We start from the raw sequence: 23,930 nt of genomic DNA, 5'->3' as shown, positions 1-23,930 counted from the left end.
TAATTGGTTACTCTAAATTTAAAAAAAAACAACACTTCCTGCACATATGGTTATCCAGGACTGGAGTTCACATTTGGAACACAATGTGCACTCCATGGATCGGAACAGCCCTGCCGTTACTCCATCTATTTGATAATAAAATTTACTACTTAAAAAGGCTCACCAGCTACTCACTTTCCTTATGCGTATGCTTAAATATAGGGAGGTCAACTGAAATGTTTTACTTAACCCTTATAGGTAAAAGATCACATTTTCAATTCCCCAACTTTAGACTAGCTCACTAACTTTGGAGAAAGGGAAACAAATCTACAATACTCACCAGCCAATCAACTCATTACTTTCACAGTTTGATAATTTTTTCCCTTCACTTAAGTGATCCCGATCTGTTTCATAGTAATCCCGGTCTGCTTCACAGTAATCACGGTCTGCTTCACAGTAATCGCAATTTGCTTCACAGTGATCCCGATCTGCTTCACAGTGATCCCGGTCTGCTTCACAGTGATCCCGATCTGCTTCACAGTAATTGCGATCTGCTTCACAGTGATCCCGATCTGCTTCATAGTAATCCCGGTTTGCTTAATAGTGATTTCGGTCTGCTTCACAGTGATCCTGACCTACTTTATGACGATCTGTGCCAAGTAGACAAGTAAGCTTTTTATTTGTTGAAGAGCTGAGATCAGTGTTAACCAATCAAAATTACTGACTCCCTCCCCCGATACGACCCTGAACACTCCCCAAAACCCAACTTGCCTATAAGGGGGTTCATGGGGCCTTCCTGCACCCCACCTCACACACAGGGCACCCCAGGCCAAGGTCCCCCTTATAGATGAGTTGAGGCTTGTTCAGCGGTCACGTCAGGGGATCGAGAGATTGGAACGCCGTTTTTAAATGGCGTCCCGATCTCTCCCTGCAATGCGGAGTTCCGGCGGAGCTCATCGGAGTAGAAAACAGGATTAAGTGCAGCTCTGACCGCCCGTTCCCCATTAAGGCCCCCGATGTACCGGAATAGCTCCAAGCGCCAGGAAACACTATGGGACTCTGTTCCCATTCGGGTAGATTGCGCCTTACATTTGCATTTAGCCAGTCATACTTTCCTTCTGTGCCTTGTGAAGCCATTTGGCCTTCTGAAAGGACAACCAATTAGTTTTACTCCCGCACCTTTTCCTCATGGCGCAGCAATGCTTTCCTCCTTAAAAGTCCATCTAATTTCCTTTTGAAAGTTTATCTTAAATCAAGTCTTTTTGATTTTTCAGTTGTCGCTTTGCAGATCATCATCGCGCATGAGTAAAACAAACGTTTTCTCCCTTTTGGATTTTTTGCTAATGTTCTTAAATCTGTGTCCTCTGCCTACTGACAATGGAAACCATTTTTAGTTAAACCTTATACTCCAGCAAAACCCCTCAATTTTAAAGACATCTGTTACCCCTTAACGCTGTTTGATCAACTTGAGCTTTGCAAGTCTCTCACATAACTGAATTCCCGCACCACATTAAGATTATAATAAAATGTCTGCTTCCACTCCAGGGCCTTGACATCCTTAAGTCTGGTGCCCAGAACGGGCCCATGATTCCAGTCGGAGCCTAACCAGTGATTAATAAAGTTTCAAAATGATGAGAACCTGGGTTTGATCCCGGCTCTGGGTCACTGCCCATGTGGAGTTTGCGCATTCTCCCCATGTCTCCATGGGTCTCACCCCCACAACCCCAAAGATGTGCCGGTTAGGTGGATTTCCCACTCAAAATTGCCCCTTTATTTGAATATAAAGAATTGGGTACTCTAAATTCTTCTAAGAACAAAAAATAAAAGTTCAACACATTTACTTGCTTATTTTTTCTGTGTTTCCATCTGACCTGTTTCCTCTCATTGAATGAGGGAAATACAGTTGCCTAAACATAGAAAAACATAGAATGATACAGCACAGTACAGGCCCTTCGGCCCTCGATGTTGCACCGACATGGAAAAAAAAAACTAAAGGCCATCTAACCTACACTATGCCCTTATCATCCATATGCTTATCCAATAAACTTTTAAATGCCCTCAATGTTGGAGAGTTCACTACTGTTGCAGGTAGGGCATTCCACGTCCTCACCACTCTTTGCGTAAAAAACCCACCTCTGACCTCTGTCCTATATCTATTACCCCTCAATTTAAGGCTATGTCCCCTCGTGCTAGCCACCTCCATCCGCGGGAGAAGGCTCTCGCTGTCCACCCTATCTAACCCTCTGATCATTTTGTATGCCTCTATTAAGTCACCTCTTAACCTTCTTCTCTCTAACGAAAACAACCTCAAGTCCATCAGCCTTTCCTCATAAGATTTTCCCTCCATACCAGGCAACATCCTGGTAAATCTCCTCTGCACCCGTTCCAAAGCTTCCACGTCCTTCCTATAATGAGGCGACCAGAACTGTACGCAATACTCCAAATGCGGCCGTACTAGAGTTTTGTACAACTGCAACATGACCTCATGGCTCCGGAACTCAATCCCTCTACCAATAAAGGCCAACACACCATAGGACCTTCTTCACAACCCTATCAACCTGGGTGGCAACTTTCAGGGATCTATGTACATGGACACCGAGATCCCTCTGCTCATCCACACTACCAAGAATTTTACCATTAGCCAAATATTCCGCATTCCTGTTATTCTTTCCAAAGTGAATCACCTCACACTTCTCCACATTAAACTCCATTTGCCACATCTCAGCCCAGCTCTGCAGCTTATCTATGTCCCTCTGTAACCTGCAACATCCTTCCGCACTGTCTACAACTCCACCGACTTTAGTGTCGTCTGCAAATTTACTCACCCATCCTTCTGCGCCCTCCTCTAGGTCATTTATAAAAATGACAAACAGCAACGGCCCCAGAACAGATCCTTGTGGTACGCCACTCGTAACTGAACTCCATTCTGAACATTTCCCATCAACTACCACTCTCTGTCTTCTTTCAACTAGCCAATTTCTGATCCACATCTCTAAATCACCCTCAATCCCCAGCCTCCGTATTTTCTGCAATAGCCGACCGTGGAGAACCTTATCAAACGCTTTACTGAAATCCATATACACCACATCAACTGCTCTACCCTCGTCTACCTGTTCAGTCACCTTCTCAAAGAACTTGATAAGGTTTGTGAGGCATGACCTACCCTTCACAAAACCATGCTGACTATCCCTAATCATATTATTCCTATCTAGATGATTATAAATCGTATCTTTTATAATCCTCTCCAAGACTTTACCTACCACAGACGTTAGGCTCACCGGCCTATAGTTACCGGGGTTATCTCTACTCCCCTTCTTGAACAGTTTCTTAGTTTCTTCTTCGATGTCCAGATTTATTATGTACTTTGCGGGTAAAAAAACACGTTCTGATTCATTATTTTTTTTTCATTTTTTAAATAAATTAGAGGACCCAATTCTTTTGTTTTCCCAATTATGGGGCAATTTACCTTGGTCAATTCACCCACGCTGCACATCTTTTTGGGTTTGGGAGTGAGACGCACGGGCACACACGGGGAGAATGTGCAAACTCCGCATGGACAGTGACCCGGGGCCAGGATTGAGCCCATGTCATCAGCGCCTCACGCAGCAGTGCTAACCATTATGTTGAATAGTTTACAAACACCTGTGCAAGTACAGGATGGGGATTAATTCAACAGTGCTTTTGGAAAGCTGTCACAAACAAAATGAGTCAAATGGCGTCCTTTTGTGCTGTATGATTCTGTTATACCTATCCTCTGGTTTAGCTCACTGGGATAAATCGCTGGCTTTTAAAGCAGGCCAAGCAGGCCAGCAGCACGGTTCGATTCCCGTACCAGCCTCCCCGGACAGGTGCCGGAATGTGGCGACTAGGGGCTTTTCACAGTAGCTTCGTTGAAGCCTACTCGTGACAATAAGCGATTTTCATTTCATTTCATTGAGGTGGAAAACAGACAATGACATCCCTGTTTGGTACTCTGATTCATTGTGTTTGTAATTTATAGGTGCCTGTTGTAGCAATCCTTGCCTCGGGGGGTGGAATACGAGCAATGACATCGCTTTATGGCGTTCTGCTGGGGCTGCAGAAATTACGCATCTTGGACTGCATAACCTACATAATTGGAGTGTCAGGATCGACCTGGTGAGTACGTGTCTGAGTTGAATTGAAAATGTATTTCTGATAAACAATTTGCATAATCTACCTGCCCATCAAAATGAAGGGCATTAGATCAGGACGTGGAACTAACTCTTTCCCAGTTTGTACAAATAAACCCCGGTTATTTATGGTGGCTGCAAGCAAGGGAATAATCACCTGAAGAACCTGGTATGACCAAGGATGCGGATGTGGTGCCTGGTGGATTTTTTTTTTTTAATGTAGAGTACCCATTTCTTTTTTCCAATTAAGGGCAATTTAGCGTGGCCAATCCACCTACCCTGCACACCCTTTTTGGTTGTGGGGGTGAGACCCACACAGACACGGGGAGAATATGAAAACGCCACACAGACAGTGACCCGGGGCCAGGAACGAACTTGGGTCTTCAGCACCGTAATGTAGCAGTGCTAACCACTGCATCACCATGCTACCCTGTGCCTGGCGGATTAGTAATCTAAACACCCAGGCTACTACTCTGGGGACCCAGGTTCAAACCCCATCAGGGCAATTGGTGAAATTTGAGTTTAATAAAATTGAATTCAGAAAAACCTGGTATTAAAATGTCGAATGATGACCATGAAATCATTGTCAATTGTTCTAAAATCTAATTCACTAATGTCCTTTTGGGAAAGAAATCTGCTATCCTGACCTGGTCTGACTACTTGTGACTTCAAACCCACAGCAGTGTGGTTGATTCTTAATTGCCACTCACTTCATGGATGGATAACAATTGCGGGCAATGGCCGTATCTCATGAAAGAATAAAGAAACCCTACCGATCTCCATTGCAGGGCCTCATCGTGAAATGCTGAAGTTTTCTATCTAACAGCTTGACAACATAGAACATACAGTGCAGAAGGAGGCTATTCGGCCCATCGAGTCTGCACCGACCCACTTAAGCCCTCACTTGCACCCTATCCCCAGAACCCAATAACCCCTCCTAACCTTTTTTGGTCACTAAGGGCAATTTATCATGGCCAATCCACCTAACCTGCATGTCTTTGGACTGTGGGAGCAAACCTGAGCACCCGGAGGAAACCCACGCAGACACGGGGAGAACGTGCAGACTCCATACAGTGACCCTGCGGGGAATCGAACCTGGGACCCACTGCTATGCACTTGTGCTACCGTGCTGCGACAAGATTGACTAATGGCCAGATTAACACCAGACCATTAGATGGCCAGACTTGTAGCTGGGTCAGATGGACACCCTGACCAGACCGACAGACGGTCAAACTGACAACTTAATCAGACCATTAGACAACCAGACCAACAGCCTGACCCGACCGACAGATGAGCCAGACAGACAGCCTGTCACAACTAGCAAACGGCCAAACTGACACCATGATCAGACCATTAGACGGCCAGACCGAGAGCTGGACCAGCCTGACCGGACCGACAGATGACCTAACTGACGACTAGGGGAGTTTCACAGTAGCTTCATTGCAGTGTTAATGTAAGCCCACTTGTGACAATAAAAATTATTTTAAAACTGACAACTTGACCAGACTATTATATAGCCAGACTGACAGATGAGCAGGCAGATAGCTGGATCAGAAAATCACTCCAGCCCCTTTAGGTCAAGAAGAAAACTTGAAAGATGAAATTTATCTTCTGAGACAATGTTCAGCTCTCAACAGCTTTTACCGCATAGGAAAGCTGAAACCCTTCCTTACCGTACTCAGTTCTCCGGTTGATGTTGTAGGTCTAATACAGCACAGTTCAGACCTTGAATAATGTTCCCTCTACACTGTCTCCATCAGTCACTCCCAGGGCAGGTACAGCACAAGTTAGATACTGAGTTAAATCCCCTCTACACTGTACCATCAAACAAACCCAGGGCATGTACATCACTGGAAAAGCCACTGTGTTATGATCTCCATCAGAGACTGATAACTTAAAAAATAAATTAGAACTTCCAGTTAAAGTGGTGAAAGGATGATATAACATTTCATGTTTTAAGCTTTTTACTGTAGCAAAAGAGTTTAATCACTCTTGACTGAACACTACCTTTGTAGACAACTTGGGTGGGATTCTCTGAGTCTCCGCGCCGAAATCGTGCTCGGCGCGGGGGCGGAGAATGGGCATCAAACCCGAGATCGGGTCCAACGCCGCTTCTGCAATTCTCTGGTCCCCGGAAAATCACGCGCATGTGGTTGATGAGGCGGCAGTCGGGGGCCATTGAAAGAGGCCCACGTGGCGACTCACCGAGTTCAGCTGGCTGAGTTCCCACCGGTGTGGTTCTCTCATGGTTCCACCTGGCAGGAACTCGGCGTGGCGGCTGTGGACTCAGTGCGTGGCCGCCCTGGTAGGGGTAGGGGGGAATCATTCACCTGGGGGGCCTCCAGGACGGCCAGGCTTCCGATCGGGGCCACCGATCTGCGAACCCGCGCTATCTGGGGGGGCCTATCTTCTTGGTGCTGGTCCGTGGTGTGTGTTGGCCATGTCGCGCAGGGAGGCCGACACAGGCCACTGCCGTGCGCATGCACGGACCCCTGGCTGGAAGTGCAGGGCCCCGTATCGGCAGCCGGAGCTGCGAGGAGCACTCTGGGGCCCTGCTAGCCCCCTGCAAATCGGAGAATCACCCTAGACTTTCTCCAGGTAACTCCAGAGTGATTCACTCGTGTTTTTTTCGCCGGCATGGGGACATAGCCCATTATTGGAGAATCCCGCCCCTTATACTTTACACCACAAAACAGAACATTCCCTTTCCTCTTTTAGCACAACTGGAAACACATCAGAGGTCTACTTTACACTGCCCATTAAGTATATGTTCAATTCTCCTGGAACCAGTCCAAGATAATGCTGAGCTCCCTAGGGTTTATTTTGTTCTTTTCTTTCCTCAGCCCGGGAACCTTTAATCGAAGACTGTCATTCACAATGAGGTGTTTTTCTCCTCGGACATTCTTCATCTAGCTCAAGCTAGGCAAATCTTCCAGCTTCATTTTAAATGCAAATTACTTTGGTCTTTTGACTCCTAGCATGAACTCCCACATGTATTCTGTTATAGTGGACCACAGCGTCTTACTGCTTATTGCTGCTCCACTCGCAGATCCTGGCACACTGACCTTATCTGTGAGTTTTCAGGGATAACCTGGACCCTTCCCCTCTCAAAGCCCATCTCTATGGCAAAGTGAATTACAGGGCCTTGTGTCCAGGTGTAAGTGCTGATTATCCAAAGATGTGCAGATTAAGTGGATTGGCTATGCTAAATTGGCTCTAGGTGGAGTTACAGGGATGGTACAGGGTTTGGGCCTAGGTAAGGTGCTCTTTCAACAGGTTGGTGTAGCCTCAATGGGCCAAATGGCCTCTTTCTACACTGTAGGAATTCTATGTCCTTCGATTTTTATCTTGGAAGTAAATGGACAGTTTAAAGTACTGCTGTTTCCAATCCGACATCCTCAATATTTTTCCAGGATATTAGAGACTCACAGTCTCTAATATCTGTTGGCATACAAGTGTTTTTATTCATTCATGGGATATGGGCGTCGCAGGCTGTGCCAGCATTTATTGCCCGTTCCTGATTGTCCTTGAGGGGACAGTTAAGCATCCATCACATTGCAACCACATAGCAATGTAAGCTAGACCAGATAAGGATAGCAGATTTCCTTCCCTAAACGGCGTTAGTGAAGCAGATCTGTTTTTACGACAATCGACAGGGGTTTTATGGTCATCATTAATCTTTTAATTCTAGATTTTATTGAATTCAAATTGCACCATCTGCAGTGGCGGGATTTGAACCTGGGGCACAGAGCATTACTCTCAGTCTCTGTTAAACCAGTCCAAATACAATGTCACTACGCCACCACCTCCCCAAGTGTAAATATCTTGCACCAGTGATTCACTCTGGGGTCCCGTTAATCTCCCTCTGTTAAACCACCATCAGAACAGGTTAAATGACCCCTTCATTTTACCTTAAACGCACAATCCGAAAACATAATCTAATAAAACTCACAATTATGCAGTGTGGTTTCCCTAGAGCGGTGTGCCTGGTCAGGGAGGGGCGGTGTGCCTGGTCAGGGAGGGGCGGTGTGCCTGGTCAGGGAGGGGCGGAGTGCCTGGTCAGGGAGGGGCAGTGTGCCTGGTCAGGGTGGGGCGATGTGCCTGGTCAGGGAGGGGCAGTGTGCCTGGTTAGGGAGGGGCGATGTGCCTGGTCAGGGAGGGGCAGTGTGCCTGGTCAGGGTGGGGCGATGTGCCTGGTCAGGGAGGGGCAGTGTGCCTGGTTAGGGAGGGGCGGTGTGCCTGGTTAGGGAGGGGCGGTGTGCCTGGTCAGGGTGGGACGGTGTGCCTGGTTAGGGAGGGGCAGTGTGCCTGGTCAGGGTGGGGCGATGTGCCTGGTTAGGGAGGGGCGGTGTGCCTGGTCAGGGTGGGACGGTGTGCCTGGTTAGGGAGGGGCAGTGTGCCTGGTCAGGGTGGGGCGATGTGCCTGGTCAGGGAGGGGTGGTGTGCCTGGTCAGGGAGGGGCGGTGTGCCTGGTCAGGGAGGGACGGTGTGCCTGGTCAGGGAGGGGCGGTGTGCCTGGTCAGGGTGGGGAAGTGTGCCTGGTCAGGGAGGGGCGGTGTGCCTGGTCAGGGTGGGACGGTGTGCCTGGTCAGGGTGGGGCGGTGTGCCTGGTCAGGGAGGGACGGTGTGCCTGGTCAGGGTGGGGCGGTGTGCCTGGTCAGGGTGGGGCGGTGTGCCTGGTCAGGGAGGGACGGTGTGCCTGGTCAGGGAGGGACGGTGTGCCTGGTTAGGGAGGGGCGGTGTGCCTGGTCAGGGAGGGGCGGTGTGCCTGGTCTGGGTGGGACGGTGTGCCTGGTCAGGGAGGGGCGGTGTGCCTGGTCAGGGAGGGGCGGTGTGCCTGGTCAGGGTGGGACGGTGTGCCTGGTCAGGGTGGGACGGTGTGCCTGGTCAGGGAGGGGCGGTGTGCCTGGTCAGGGAGGGGCGGTGTGCCTGGTCAGGGAGGGGCGGTGTGCCTGGTCAGGGAGGGGCGGTGTGCCTGGTCAGGGAGGGACGGTGTGCCTGGTCAGGGAGGGACGGTGTGCCTGGTCAGGGTAGGTCGGTGTGCCTGGTCAGGGTGGGACGGTGTGCCTGGTCAGGGTTGGACGGTGTGCCTGGTCAGGGTAGGTCGGTGTGCCTGGTCAGGGAGGGGCGGTGTGCCTGGTCAGGGAGGGACGGTGTGCCTGGTCAGGGAGGGGCGGTGTGCCTGGTCAGGGAGGGGCGGAGTGCCTGGTCAGGGTGGGGAAGTGTGCCTGGTCAGGGTGGGGCGATGTGCCTGGTCAGGGTGGGGCGATGTGCCTGGTCAGGGAGGGGCGGTGTGCCTGGTCAGGGAGGGGCGGTGTGCCTGGTCAGGGAGGGGCGGTGTGCCTGGTCAGGGAGGGGCGGTGTGCCTGGTCAGGGAGGGGCGGTGTGCCTGGTCAGGGAGGGGCGGTGTGCCTGGTCAGGGTAGGTCGGTGTGCCTGGTCAGGGAGGGACGGTGTGCCTGGTCAGGGAGGGGCGGTGTGCCTGGTCAGGGAGGGGCGGTGGGCCTGGTCAGGGAGGGGCGGTGTGCCTGGTTAGGGTAGGTCGGTGTGCCTGGTCAGGGAGGGGCGGTGTGCCTGGTCAGGGTGGGACGGTGTGCCTGGTTAGGGAGGGACGGTGTGCCTGGTTAGGGAGGGGCGGTGTGCCTGGTTAGGGAGGGGCGGTGTGCCTGGTTAGGGAGGGGCGGTGTGCCTGGTCAGGGAGGGGCGGTGTGCCTGGTCAGGGAGGGGCGGTGTGCCTGGTGAGGGAGGGGCGGTGTGCCTGGTTAGGGTGGGGCGGTGTGCCTGGTTAGGGAGGGGCGGTGTGCCTGGTCAGGGAGGGGCGGTGTGCCTGGTCAGAGAGGGGCGGTGTGCCTGGTGAGGGAGGGGCGGTGTGCCTGGTTAGGGAGGGGCGGTGTGCCTGGTCAGGGAGGGACGGTGTGCCTGGTGAGGGAGGGGCGGTGTGCCTGGTGAGGGTGGGGCGGTGTGCCTGGTTAGGGAGGGGCAGTGTGCCTGGTCAGGGAGGGGCAGTGTGCCTGGTCAGGGAGGGGCGGTGTGCCTGGTCAGGGTAGGGCGGTGTGCCTGGTCAGGGTAGGGCGGTGTGCCTGGTCAGGGTAGGGCGGTGTGCCTGGTCAGGGTGGGACGGTGTGCCTGGTCAGGGTGGGACGGTGTGCCTGGTCAGGGAGGGACGGTGTGCCTGGTCAGGGAGGGGCGGTGTGCCTGGTCAGGGAGGGGCGGTGTGCCTGGTCAGGGAGGGGCGGTGTGCTTGGACCGCTTTCGACCGTGTAATTCGACCTGTGACTCTGCCTCATCCTTGTGGGACTGGACCAGCAAGTTTTTACAAATGTAATCTCTCTCAGGTGTATGTCAACGCTATACCAAGATGCCAATTGGTCTCAGAAGGATTTGAAAGAGCGAATTGAGATGGCCAAGAAACAAGTGACCAAGAGCAAGTCCAGTGCCCTGTCCATAGATCGCTTTGGGTATTACATCAATGCTTTGCTGGAGAAGAGTCGATCAGGGCACAGTGTATCAATTACAGACCTGTGGGGCCTCATCATTGAATCATTTCTCTTTGGAAAGGTATAGTGATGGGTAACCTCTGTATATTACTCCAACTTTATTCCTCCCTAACAGCACCATGGATGTACTTAAATCTCAAGGACTGTGTCGTGGTTCCTGTAGTGATCTGTATATCTGCAGGTATGAAAGGGGTTCACATCTGTGAGTGCTAGATAATCACTAGATGGCAACACCAGATATATGTATGTAAACTACACTCTGAGAGGGTTCCCGCCTCTTCGTAATGAACAGAGTGGTAGAGATATAGCTTAGTGAGCAGATGTAGTTAAACATTATATATACTTAATCTTATTTACCTAATCTTTAGTTATAGTTGTAGAAGAGTGAACAATAGTTAGTATTTTCTTTATTTGAAGACTTTGAGTGTTACTGAACATCAAGACAACCATTCTGGCAGTAAGCAAATGAGCAACAAGATATTACTATACATAATAATGCAGTTCCATGCAGCCTACCACCTTCTCATGGGCAGTTAGAGATGGGCTTTAAATACTGGCCTGGCCAGTGATGTCTACATCCCAAATACAAATACAAAGAAACATTAATCCATCAGTACCGCCACCTATTCTGTGGTGGTGTAACACTGATCTGCTCAAGTACTCTTCTGCTTATTTCTCCATGTCTTACGAATCTGCATTTTCTTCTTTTTCTTCTTGCTTGTAAGAACCTCCCATTTTCAATTTCAGTGAAAAATATATCTAGAGAGTGAATACATCATGGGCGGGATTCTCTAATAATGGGACTATGTCCCCATGCTGGCGTGAAAACCGGTGCCAACGACTCCAGCGTCAATGGCCCCGAAAGTGAGGAATTCTCACCTTTATAGGGGGCTAGGTTGCCGCCGGAGTCGTCTCCGCAGCTCCAGCCGACGGGGAACGACCCGCGGGAGTCCGCCCTGCGTATTCCCACGCATGTGCGGAATGGCCGGCATGATTCAGCGCGGGGGTTCCCTTCTCCGCGCCAGCCCCCGGGCAATATGGCGGAGACCTACAGGGGCCCGGCGCAGAGTAAAGTAGGCCCCCACGGAACCAGCCCGCCGGCCGATCGGTAGGCCCCGATCGCGGGTCAGGCCACCGTGTGCCCCCCCAGGAATTCCCCCCGCACACTCACCTTCCAGGTCCCGCTGTGTGGGAGATGAGTAATTCACACCAGCAGGACTCGGCCAAACTTGTCGGCCACTCGGCCCATCGGGTTCTGGAGAATCACCGGGGGGGCTGTCAACGGCCCCCGACTGACGTGGCGACGGGTCGGAGAATCCTGGCCAAGGTGGTTTCCAGTTGCCTTGATAATATGTGCTTAACGGAAACACATGTCCTCTTTCTGCAGTATCCTCGGCCTGTAAGCAGCCATTGTCTCTCAAGGTTCCAACTCCTCCACCTTCAGAACTAAACATACAGTTGTTCTGCCATTAGCCATGATTCAGTACCCTGAGATCATTCTGTGCCATGTGAAAATGTGCTTTATAGCCCAATAAGTACTTTTGAAATACATTCTCATGTTGTAATGAAGGAAACACAGCCAATTGGAACACAGCAAATTACCTCAAACTGAAATTACGTAAACAACCAGATCATTTGTTGTTCTGGGTTGGTTGCAGAATAATTAGTTTCCACCTGAGGGCAGATTGAACCTTGGAGTAAAATCTTATATGAGAAACATCAGCTTTGACAGTGCTGTTGTGCTTTAGTCAATAAATACTGAACACTCAACTGAATACTGAACCTTCTTACATGGTTGGGTTTGTTCACGCTATTCCTGAGATATTACTTTAAAACTTTGGAGATTTCACGCCCCAGAGATTTCATCTACACTTCAGAAATGTCATCTGTTATGTTTCTTAAATGAATGCTAGAAGTCGTTCAGCAGTTGAAGGATGGTTTATTGTGCTCCACAATAAATGACTTTGTTAGCTTTTACTTACAGAATGGCACTTGTAAAGATACTGCTTTTCTATACTCTGCAACTAGGCCGAACGACACTTGCAGCCCTGAGCTCAACTTCCGTCCCTGTCCTGCTCCCCTGTCTCTCCAGCCAAAATGAGCGAGGGCGGGCCTTCGGCGTCACTCTTATGTCCCCGTGCTGCCCCCTGATGGTACTTCCATTTCCCATCAGCCCCTTCTGTACACACTCAGGCGAGGATCACTACAATCTACAGTTCGGGGGCTGGATTCTCCGTGAGGTGACGCCGAAACGCCATTTGCCGGAGAATCAGCTCCGCGTCGAAATCTGGCCTGACACCGTTTTCACTCCAATTCAGCATTCTCTGGACCCCCAAAAACGACGAAATTGCACATGACTTAACCACATGGGTGCTGCCAGAGGACTGGAGCATTGCAAATGTTTGTTACCTCTTGTTCAAGTAAGGATGTAAAGATAAGCCTAACAACTATAGGCCTCTCACTTTAACTTCTGCGGTGGGAAAACTTCTAGTACCAATAATTTGGGCCAAAATTAAGAGTGACATGGACAAAAGCAGGTTAATTAAGCAAAGCCAGTCTGGATTTCTTAAGGGAAAATTGCGTTCAACTAACATTCTGAAATTTTCTGAAGAGGTAACGGGGCAATGTTATAATGTGGTGTATATGGACTTACAGAAGGCATTTGATACAGTGCTGAACAACATACTTGTGTGCAACTTGAAACTCATGGAATGAAAGACACAGTAACAACAGCGATCTGAAATTGGCTGAGTGACAGGACGTATTGGATGTTTCTCATGCTGGAGGAAGGTTTGTAGTGGAGTTCCCCAGGGGTCAGTGTTGGGACCCTTGTTTTCCCTGATATAACTTAATGATACAGACCTTGATGTACAGGACCCAACTGCAAGATGTGCAGAGGATACAAACTTGAGCCAGAATTTTACTCCAAAGTTCATACCCGCACCGACCCGGAAACGTGGGAAAGACATTGAGTGCACGACCCGACATCATCATGTACACGCGCTATACTCAACGGGTGCAAGTAGGATGTGCACCTGACGGCAATGTCAATTTAAATGCCAATTAACCTGGATTTTACATTGCTCGTGCGATTTTTAGTTTGGTACACAATCTGTTTCTGCCAATTTGTCATCCAAGGGCTGAATAAAATGAGGCAGGAGGAAAAGTGGGCTGAATTGATAGAAAATATTGAGTGTTTGGTGTCTGAACATTTTCACTGCTTTCCTTTGACGTTTGTGCATATTGACCAGACTTTTAAGTACACTTCAGTCTTGTAAGATCTGTCTGAGATTTCTAACCCATTGGCACCTGGATTGCGTGGGTCCTCCTCATTAGCATCTCAGCAGTTGTACTCAGCAGGAGCATCACCTTTGAGAAGGAAGAGAGGGGGACCCAGGTGGTTTTCCCCCATTTTTACGGGATGTAGACTTTGCTGGCTAGGCCAGCATTCCTTGCTCATCCTTAATTGACCTAGAGATGGTAATGGTGAGCTACCTTCTTGAACCGCTGCAGTCCATGTGGTGCAGATACATTTACTGTGCTGTTAGGAAGGAAGTTGCTGGATTTTGATCCAGCGACAGTGAAGGACAGTGAACGATTTCCAAGTCAGGATGGTGAGTGAGTTGAAGGGGCACTTCCAGGTGGTGGTGTCCCTATGTGTCTATCCTTGTCCTAGATGGTTGAGGTCGTTGGCTTGGAAGGTGCTGCCTACGGCGTCTTAGTGAGTTCCTGCAGTATGTCTTGTAAATGGTACATACTGTTGCTGCTGAGCGTTGGTGATGGAGGGAGTGAATGTTTGTGGAAGGGGTTCCAATCAAGCAGGTTGCTTTGTCCTGGGTGGTGTTGAGCTTCTTGTGTTGCGTGGACTTTCCATCACATTCAGGACTTGTGCCTTGTAGGTAATGGGCAGGTTTTGGGGAGTCAGGTGAGTTATTTGCCACGGGATTTCTAGCCTCTGATCTGCTCTTGTAACCACAGTATTTATATGGCTAGTCCAGTTTTTCTGGACAATGGTAACCCCCAGGATGGTGATAGTGGGGGATTCAGTGATGGTAATGCCATTGAATGTCATGGGGCAATGGTTAGATACTCTCTTGTAGGAGATGGTCATTGCCTGGCACTTACGTGGCGCAAATGTAACTTGCCACTTGTCAGTCCAAGCCTGGATATTGTCCAGGGGTTGCTTCATTTGGACATGAACTGCTTCATTATCTGAGGAGTCGCGAATTGTGCTGAACATTGTGCAGTCATCTGCAAACATCCCCATTTCTGACCTTATGATAGAAAGGAGGTCATTGATGAAGCAGCTGAAAATGGTTTGGCCTTAGGACACTACCCCGAGGAACTCCTATAGTGATGTCCAAGGAATGAGATGATTGACCTCCTACAACAGCAACAACCATCTTGGCCAAATGCTGCCTTGATGTCAAGGGCAGTCACTCTCAGCTCACCTCTGGAGTTCAGCTCTTTTGTCCATGTTTGAACCAAGGCTGTAATGAGGTGAAGAGCCCAAACAGCGTCAGTGAGCAGGTTATTGCTGTTTTTGTTATTGCAGGCATCAACTCAGGGACAGACCTTTGGAAGGAGATGCGCATGCACAGCAAGTTTAGGGCAAGGAGGACATCTCTGCAGAAGATGTAATATCCAGCTGCCAGGGTGTACAGGTTGCGATCCAACTACTTCAAAATGACTGAGGTCCAATGCAACAGGAGGCTCTGCCGTTTATGCAAAGCCATCACATCCATATGCCAGATGATTGGGCTAAGCTAGAGATAGCCTCTAACTGTGTGAATTGATATTCAATGCCCGTAGCTCTCAAGGTCACTGTAGCCCTGAATGCTTATCCCTCTGGATCTTTCCAAGGTCTATGGGTGATCTTTGCGAAGACTCTAAATCAACTTTGCATAGCTGCGTCAAACTGGTGGCTGACGCACTGTTCAGCCGAGTAAGCACATTCATCCATTTCAGTGCGGACCAAGCCAGTCAGGCTGTGCGGGCCAGAGACTTTGCAGCCATTGCAGGGTGCCCCCACATCCAGGGTACCATCGATTGCATCATGTGGTCATCAAGCCGCCAGCCGGCCACCTTTGTCAATAGAAGAGGTATCACGACATGAAAATTCAAATTGTGTACGAACACAGGACCCAGATGTGCGCGGTAACCTGGCAGTTCCCACAATGCCTGCGGGGGGGGCGCGGCCCGGGTGGCCCACTGGACCTGGAGGACACTGCAGACATTTGGTGAGGCTCTGCCGTTTACTGGCAGTGATCTGAGGGCATTGACTATGTGAGGGTTTTCAGTTCAGATTGCAACCCCAGGAAACCATGATTCTGCTGGAGATATCTCCATGAGGGTCACCAACCTCTTAATGGGTGAGGCTGTGCGTTCAGAGCACAGTGATAATGCAGTGCTCGTGCTCCACAGGGACTCCTCCATGACGGAGAACGTGGCATACAGGGTTCTGAGAGTGAGACCCAAGGAGACATGGGGAGAATGTGCATATTCCACACGGACAGTGACAGGGGACCAGGATCAAACCTGGGGCCTTGGTGCCGTGAAGCAGCAGTGTTAACCACTGAGCCACCATGCCGCCCTATGCCTGCTCCAGTGTTAATGGAGGGTTCTGGGTTTACCTGCTGGTTTTGCAGGGTGACTTATTCTGAGGGAGGAAAACCATCCGTCAGTATTATCACTGCTCACACAGTTAATGTCCATGAACTGTAGCCGGGTGTGAGTGATATCAACAACATTACAGAGCCGTAGTGATTTCTGAATCATTGGACACTGTTTCTCGGAAGTCGTTATAAAGGATGAGGCAAGCTTCTATTCTTTTCACTCTTTTCCTGTGCAATGAACTGTTAACCTTCCTCAGACACTCTAGCCCGCCTGCGACCTGAGTATCACCCTCTTCGCTCACATTCCTGCTCCAAAACTCCCAGCTCATGTCTTGTGAGATTATCCAGGTTTTCCACCCCACCACCAGTGGCAGATCGCTCTGCATTGTTGTGGCTACGTTTCTCCTGTAAGTACCTTCAGTACTCCTTTCAGTATTCAATCCTCCACCTCCAAAACCATGCCGCGCTATCCCCTTCACCCCCGAAGACCATCTGGATGTTCCCAATACAAGTGTACACTCTTGGATGGTCCCAGGACTTCTGATCTTCCCTTCCAGCCTTAACACATGGGGCTAGCGGTATGTTCTGAAATTCTGATTCCTATATTCATGAATGCAACTAAGGCACCCTTCCTCACTTCTCCACACTGGACCACACCAACTCAGTATTCACCCTGGTCGAGCGTGGAAAATCATTGAACTGTTTACAGCACTGAATTCATGTGCAGTGGGCACAGTTATGCCCACTGACCTCAGCTGCCACCTAAGCCCAGAACTTCGAGGTGGGGTGGCCTCCTCTTGCATTAGGACGTTCCGCTTGCCCCCCCCCCCCCCCCCCCCCCCCCCCCCGTCCCCGTCCCGTCCCCGTCCCCAGTAAGAGCATGGAGGCAATCGTCCAAGAAACAGGGGACTTGATACCCACCTGAAGGCACCCTATTCCCTGGGGTGTCTGCCAGGTTCCTGCTGCCATGATGCAAACCTCCCTCTGACTCCTCGGATGTCTTCCGCGATCTCGGGCAGCCATCTTTAAATGTCCCAATGGGTCATCTTTGGACTTGAACCTGCCACGCTCCCACCCCCGCCAACCTCACTGATCCTCCATGGATGCTTTTTATGCCAGTTGGCCCTTAATCGCAGTCTTTCCAGGATCTCGGGCAGAACCGGAAAATTCATTTGCTTCCAATCCTGCCTGCCATGCACGCACATGGCGCGTAAAATTCTTGCCTTGTGCACTGTGAAGAGGGTAGTGTCGAATTCCAACGGATCATGGGCAAATTGGTGAAATGGGTGGATAGGTGACAGTTCAAGTTCAAAATGGATAAATGTGAAGTGATTCATTTTGGTAGAAGAAATGGAGAAACCATATAAAATACAGGATACAATTCTAAAGGGGTGCAGGAGCAGAGGGACCTGGGTGTGTATGTGCATAAATCATTGAAGATTGCAGGACAGCTTGAGAGGGTGGGTGGTCATGCAGATAGTATCCTAGACTTTATTTATAGGGACACTGATGCACCATCAATGGACACGAGACAAAGATGAGATCCAAATGATAGGCTTTAATGCACAAGATGTGTGCCCGGCAGCAGACGTACAGAAGAAAGGCCGACTGCCGGGAAGCACGGGTTCTTATATCCCGCCTTGTAGGCGGAGCTACCTACCTCTCAGCCAATCGGCTGAGAGGCACATGACTTACCCGGGCCAATGGGCAGCGAGTCCTCTGCACCAATAGCAGCTCACTTCCAAGGTACCGTAATACCCCCAGTCATACTACCACAGACACAGAGTACAAGAGCAAGGAGGTTATGTTGAACTTGTGTAAGACATGAGTTTGACCTCAGCTGGAGTATTGAATCCAGTTCTGGGTGCCACATCTTAGGAAGCATGTGAAGATATTGGAGGGAGTGCACATAAATTGTTCTTTTAAACACTGAAGTTGAGATCATGTCATGAGGTTCCTCATCATGCATATTGATGCTGATTGAACAGCAAACACAGAGGTAAAATGCTAAAGAGGCGACTGAGTTTAAATAGTTGCCGACAGACACGCTGCACACTTAGGAAACCCACCTGTCTCATCCCATCTCTGCATTAAAATCCAGTCCTGAGTGTCAGCCAGAGTGTCAAGCAGATTGCCGACGATAACCAGGGGTTTTTCTTTGTCTCACGTTATAGATGGGGTGAGTGACACCTTGGGAAGAACTTTGAAGAAGATGGGGATAACCCCCTGTGGTGGAAATGGCTGACTTGAGGGTTTGGGGGGGGGGGGGGGGCGAGGCGAGTGAGAGACTCCCGATCAGATTAGTCACTGGGACCGTCAGGGGCTTGGGAGGCCCAGTGAGACATCGAGTTTTCTTTTCATCGGAAGAATCAAAGTACCGATGTGGCGCTTCTGCAGGAGAGCCCACCTGCGGGAGAGGGATTCGACCTGTTACTAATTCCTATCAATATCTAGAAATTGTGATGATTTATGGCTTTAGTTTGGATGCAGGAATACAACAAGAATAGGCTTTATCATTTCATCACAATGCAGCTTATGGTACTAGTCCATAAAGAGCTACATTCAAACTGTTTGTACGCAGGGTTCAGAACCTGTAGCAAGCTCAGGTACCGAAAATGGAATGAAGGCAGGTGCAGGCTCCTAACACTGGTCTGGTAGTCAACTTCCTAGAAGTGGGATTAGCCAAAGATCTAGGTGAGGAAGTTAGTGGTGAGCAAGCCTGGTATGTGCATTTGGTTTTTGAAAGCATCTGTTTACCCTAGATTTCTATCACCGCTGTCCTCCATGGATTCTTTCTGTGCACTAATAGGTAATGTAGTCCCAGCTTAAAAAGTAATTGAAACTTAGCCCCTAGGAGGTTAAATTCAAGCAACACCTTATTATCCAAAGTTGAAGATTTCCAAAGCTGTGCTTTCCTCGCGCCTTCGTTATGCAATCTTCATACTGTTCACTTGAATAGTTATATAGTTGGTCAATGATTCAGTTACTTTACTTCTTAACTTCAGTATAAAAAGTATACTTTTTTGGGAACAGGTAGGACACACCTGAATGTAGCTATGTACTGCTTATGTCTGTTGAACCAAGAACAAAATGGCTTTCAGACTATCCTAATCAAACTACTTTATATGGTAATGTCTTGCTTAATTCTGAGTAAACCATGACTTAGCACACACATTTACATTTTTCTATGACCTATGTAGGCCATTGACATTGTCAACTACGAGTGCAGCTGAACACGTGGCTATAGGGCTGGTGCAGGACGGAAGGATTCAGATATGTGGATCATTGGGATACTTTCTGGGGAAGGTGGGACCTGTACATGAAGGACGGATTGTACTGAAATTGGAGGGGCACCAATATCATGGGTAGGAGGTTTGCTAGGGTAGTTAAGAAGGCGTATGGTGTGTTGGCTTTCGTTAACAGGGGGATTGAGTTTAAGCGGGCAGCGTAATCAAGGATCCCTCCCACCCGGCTTACTCACTTTTCCAACTTCTTCCATCGGGCAGGAGATTCAGAAGTCTGAGAACACGCACGAACAGACTTAAAACAGCTTCTTCCCCACTGTCACCAGACTCCTAAATGACCCTCTTATTGACTGACCTCATTAACACTACATCCTGTATGCTTCAACCGATGCCAATGCTTATGTAGTTACATTGCGTTGCGTTGCCCTATTATGTATTCTCATGTATTTTCTTGAATTGTTTAATTCCCTTTTCTTCCATGTACTGAATGATCTGTTGAGCTGCTTGCAGAAAAATACTTTTCACTGTACCTCGGTACACATGACAATAAACAAATCCAATCCAATCCAATCCAAAGAGCTGTGAGGTTTTGCTGCGCACTTGGAATATTGTATCCCGTTCTGGTCAACTCATTATAAAAAGGGTGTGGATGCTTTGGAGAAGGTGCAGAGGAGATTTACCAGGATACTGCCTGGACTGGAGGGCCTGTCTTATGAAGAAAGGTTGAGGGAGCTAGGGCTTGTCTCACTGGAGTGAAGAAGGCAGAGAGGTGACTTGATAGTGATGAGAGGCATGGATAGAGTGGATAGCCAGAGACTTTTCCCCAGGGCGCAAATGGCTGCCACGAGGGATCATAATTTTAACGTGATTGGAGGAAGGTTTAGGGGAGATGTCAGAGGTAGATTCTTTACACAGAGAGTGGTGGGTGTGTGGAATGCACTGCCAGCAGAGGTGGTGGAGTCAGAGTCATTAGGGACATTTAAGCGACTCTTGGACAGGCACATGGACAGCAGGAAATTGAAGGGGTGTAGGTTAGGTTGATCTTAGATTAGGATAAATGGTCGGCACAGCTTCATGGGTCGAAGGGCCTGTACTGTGCTGTATTGTTCTGTGATTACATAACTCTCAGTGTCCTTGTTTTATTATTTTTTGGACATAAAGGATTCATCCTCTTGAACACACACTGACTGTGACGAGGTTGATCTCTGTCTCTTTAACTGTTGCTAGGGTTGTGTCACTCTCTCTTGTGTATCAAAACCCAAACAGTAGCGTTCACCGACAATGAAAATGTCTTGCTTTTTACGCAATGAAGGCAATAAGTGTTTTAATGACTTGCTGAGCGAGTGTGTATGAAATGCTTAAAGTCATGTCTTTGTAGGAGAATAAAACCAAGCTGTCAGACCAGCAGAAATCTGTGAGGAGGGGACAGAACCCATATCCCATCTACGCCAGTCTTAACGTGAGGTCGGATCTTAGTGTTACGGATTTTGGAGGTACAGTTCTTATGCAGGGGGAGTTTTTTTTCTTTTTTTTAAATTTAGAGATGCCAATTCTTTTTTTTTCCCAATTAAGGAACAATTTAGCGTGGCCACTCCACCTTCCCTACACATCTTTTGGGTTGTGACACTGGGAGAATGTGCAAACTCCACACTGATGGTGACCCGGGACTGGAATCGAACCCGGGTCTTCGGCGCTGTGAGGCAGCAGTGCAAACCACTGCGCCACCGTGTCGCCCGTGCAAGGGAAGTTTTTAATAGGTGTTTGAAGGTGAGGGGTGTGCAAAATGCACCAAGCCAATTTGCCAATGTGTTCCCGCCTTTGGCTACTTTTCCCAGTGGTGGGCTAAGTAATGCCAGTCAGTACCTGATAGGGGAAGCTAATTGAGTTGGATAATAAAGCACTTAACGTCGAACTTTCACCGACATTACCATTTTCCCAGTGTCACACGGACCCCATGATGTGTCAGTAACGTGGCAAATCAGGGGAGGCAGTTGCACAGTCGGAGCTCAGAGTGGTGGGAGAGTTCAAGGCCTGCTAACCTTGAATATCAAAAAATGGCAAAGCTGATGCCTTCTGCGAACAGAGGCTTGCCATTGCATGATGAGCTTGTGTAGACTGATGTCTCAAATATTACTGGCTGTGCTACAATCAAACTGACCAGACAGGGCCTCTATCACATCACTGCCGATCTAACTATAGTCCCCTCGACAGCACCTTCAGTGCAAACCAGAAGTGAAGGCTGCCAACCACCCTTGCAATGGGACATGCTGAATCGATCTCCCGTATCCTCCAGCCGACCACTGTCCCCAGTGATCCAGGAGGCAGGTTCTTAATTGGCCGCCTTCAGAAAGATTGACCAGGAAGGTGTGCCGGTGCTGCAAACAGGGTCAGGAACCAAAAGTGGTCCAGACAGCTCAATAACTTCTACATCTGAAAAAGCCCGCCCTGTGACCCAACAGATGCCTCTCGAACTATGAGCCAGTCAGTTTGAGGTTTCATTTAGGTCTGCTGCGGTGGGAATTTTCACTGCAGAATCCCTGCCTCTTACCATGGGGTACATAGAATGTGACTAAGCCCTTTTGATGTTGCAGGGGGGAATGCAGTTAATATCTATGTACCGTTTCTGTTGTGTTGGTTTGCAGTTGGTGTAGGCTTTCTCTGCAGGTGGATTAAACCACAATACCCTGACAGCACTTAAATAATGTTGAGACTAATATTAAATAATGTCTTTCTCATGTCGGCATCACAGGGTGTCATGACTCAGAACTGACCCTTTGGAACATAGGACCAGGAGTAGGCCATTCAGCCTGTTGAGCCTGTGATCATGGCTGATGTAATACGGTCCTGGCTGATTGGACACTTCAATGCCTTTTACACACACTGTAGCCCTTTACCTTTTTGTTTTTGTTTTTTTTTTTAATTTCGAGTACCCAATTATTTATTTATTTATTTTTCCAATTAAGGGGCAATTTAGCGTGACGAATCCACCTAACCTGCATACCTTTGTGTTGTGGGGGTGAAACCCACGCAGACACGGGGAGAATGTGCAAACTCCACACCGACAGTGACCCAGGGCCGGGATTCGAACCCGGATCCTCAGTGCTGTCGGCAGCAATGCTAACCATTGTGCTACGTGCCCCCTTTATTGTTAATCAAAAATCTATCATACAATCTATTAGACATACTCAGTGACTGGGATTTCACAGCCTTCTTGAGGTAGACAATTCCAAAGATTCACAACCCTTTGGTGATTGGATATAGTTTTTTTTTTAAATGTATTAAAAATAAAATAATATATACAAAAACACACAAACTCACAGTCCACAGTTTGTACAATTCCTCCCCCTCCCTGCCCCCGTGACGAACAGTTTGTCAAACATCGGCAAGAATAATCCCCATCATGTCTCAAATCCCTCCGCTGACCCACTCAACTCAAATTTAATCTTTTCCAACCAGAGAGAAGTCCCCCAGCCAGGCCACCCACCCCAGCGGCAAATCCTACCTCCAATTTAGCAAGATCCTTCGCCGGACAATTAGAGAGGCGAAGGCCTCCCCTCCAGCAGCTCTAGCACTTCCGATACCCCAAAGATCGACACCATTAAGTCCGGCCTGACTTCCACCCCCTCACAATCTTAGATAACATCCCAAACACTGCTTCCCAGTATCTCCCCAGCTTCTTGCAACCCCAGAACATGTGCACATGATTCGCCGGCCCCATCCACACTCATCAGCCACCCCCTGGAAGAACCCACCCGTTCTCGCCCAGGTCATATGCACCACGTTGACCTGAATCAAGCTCATCTTCGCGCAGGTTGAATTCTCCCTCTGCATTGCCTCAGGCCCCTCCCCAGTGCCTCCTGCCACTTGTCCTTGATCCTCACCATCTGCGCTCCCCAAACCACCCGTATATATCCCCAATCCTACCCTCTCCCAACTCATCTGGGATCAGCATTTGCTCCAATAAAGTATATTCTGTCAACCTGGGAAACGTCCTCCACTCCTTTAGCGCAAAGTTCCTCACCTGCATATATCTAAATTCACTGCCCCTCAGGCAACTCGAACATGCAAATTTCCTTTCCAAGTGCAAGTCCCTCGCCCTCACCAGCCCCACCTCCCTCCACAGCCCATCCATCTTCCCTGGGTTAAACCTATGGTTTCCGTACAGCAGTGTCAACACCGACATCCCCTTCAATTTAAAGTGTCTCTGCAGCTGATTCCACACCCTAACCATTGACTGTACCACCGGGTTCCCTGTATACTTCTCTGGAGCTGGTGGCAGTGGAGCCGTCACCATAGCCCTCAGATTAGAATCCCTACAAGCTTCCTCCTTCATCTTAACCCAATCCTGTTCGCCTCACCTCCACATTCGCCGTCCTATAATAGTGCAGCAGGTTCAGGAGTGGCAACCCGCCTTTCTACCTCTGCAGCAGAGACCTCTTTACCC

General features: G+C 49.1%; 1 protein-coding gene across 2 annotated transcripts in view; it reads left to right on the top strand.

Moving 5' to 3' along the window:
- LOC119956118 (cytosolic phospholipase A2 zeta-like) overlaps positions 1-23,930 on the top strand; it is a 194,768-nt gene that overhangs the window by 138,940 nt on the left and 31,898 nt on the right. For both annotated transcript variants that reach the window (XM_038783011.1, XM_038783003.1), the window contains exons 13-15: positions 3,980-4,116; positions 10,465-10,687; positions 20,865-20,979. In XM_038783011.1, the coding sequence (XP_038638939.1) occupies positions 3,980-4,116; positions 10,465-10,687; positions 20,865-20,979 (475 nt within the window). The remainder of the gene's footprint in view (positions 1-3,979; positions 4,117-10,464; positions 10,688-20,864; positions 20,980-23,930) is intronic.

The sequence above is a fragment of the Scyliorhinus canicula genome, chromosome 2 (assembly GCF_902713615.1).
Source record: "Scyliorhinus canicula chromosome 2, sScyCan1.1, whole genome shotgun sequence".
In the NCBI taxonomy this organism is placed as follows: domain Eukaryota; kingdom Metazoa; phylum Chordata; class Chondrichthyes; order Carcharhiniformes; family Scyliorhinidae; genus Scyliorhinus; species Scyliorhinus canicula.
The sequence above is the reverse complement of the archived record's forward strand: the minus strand, read 5'-3'. Positions and strand labels throughout refer to the sequence as shown.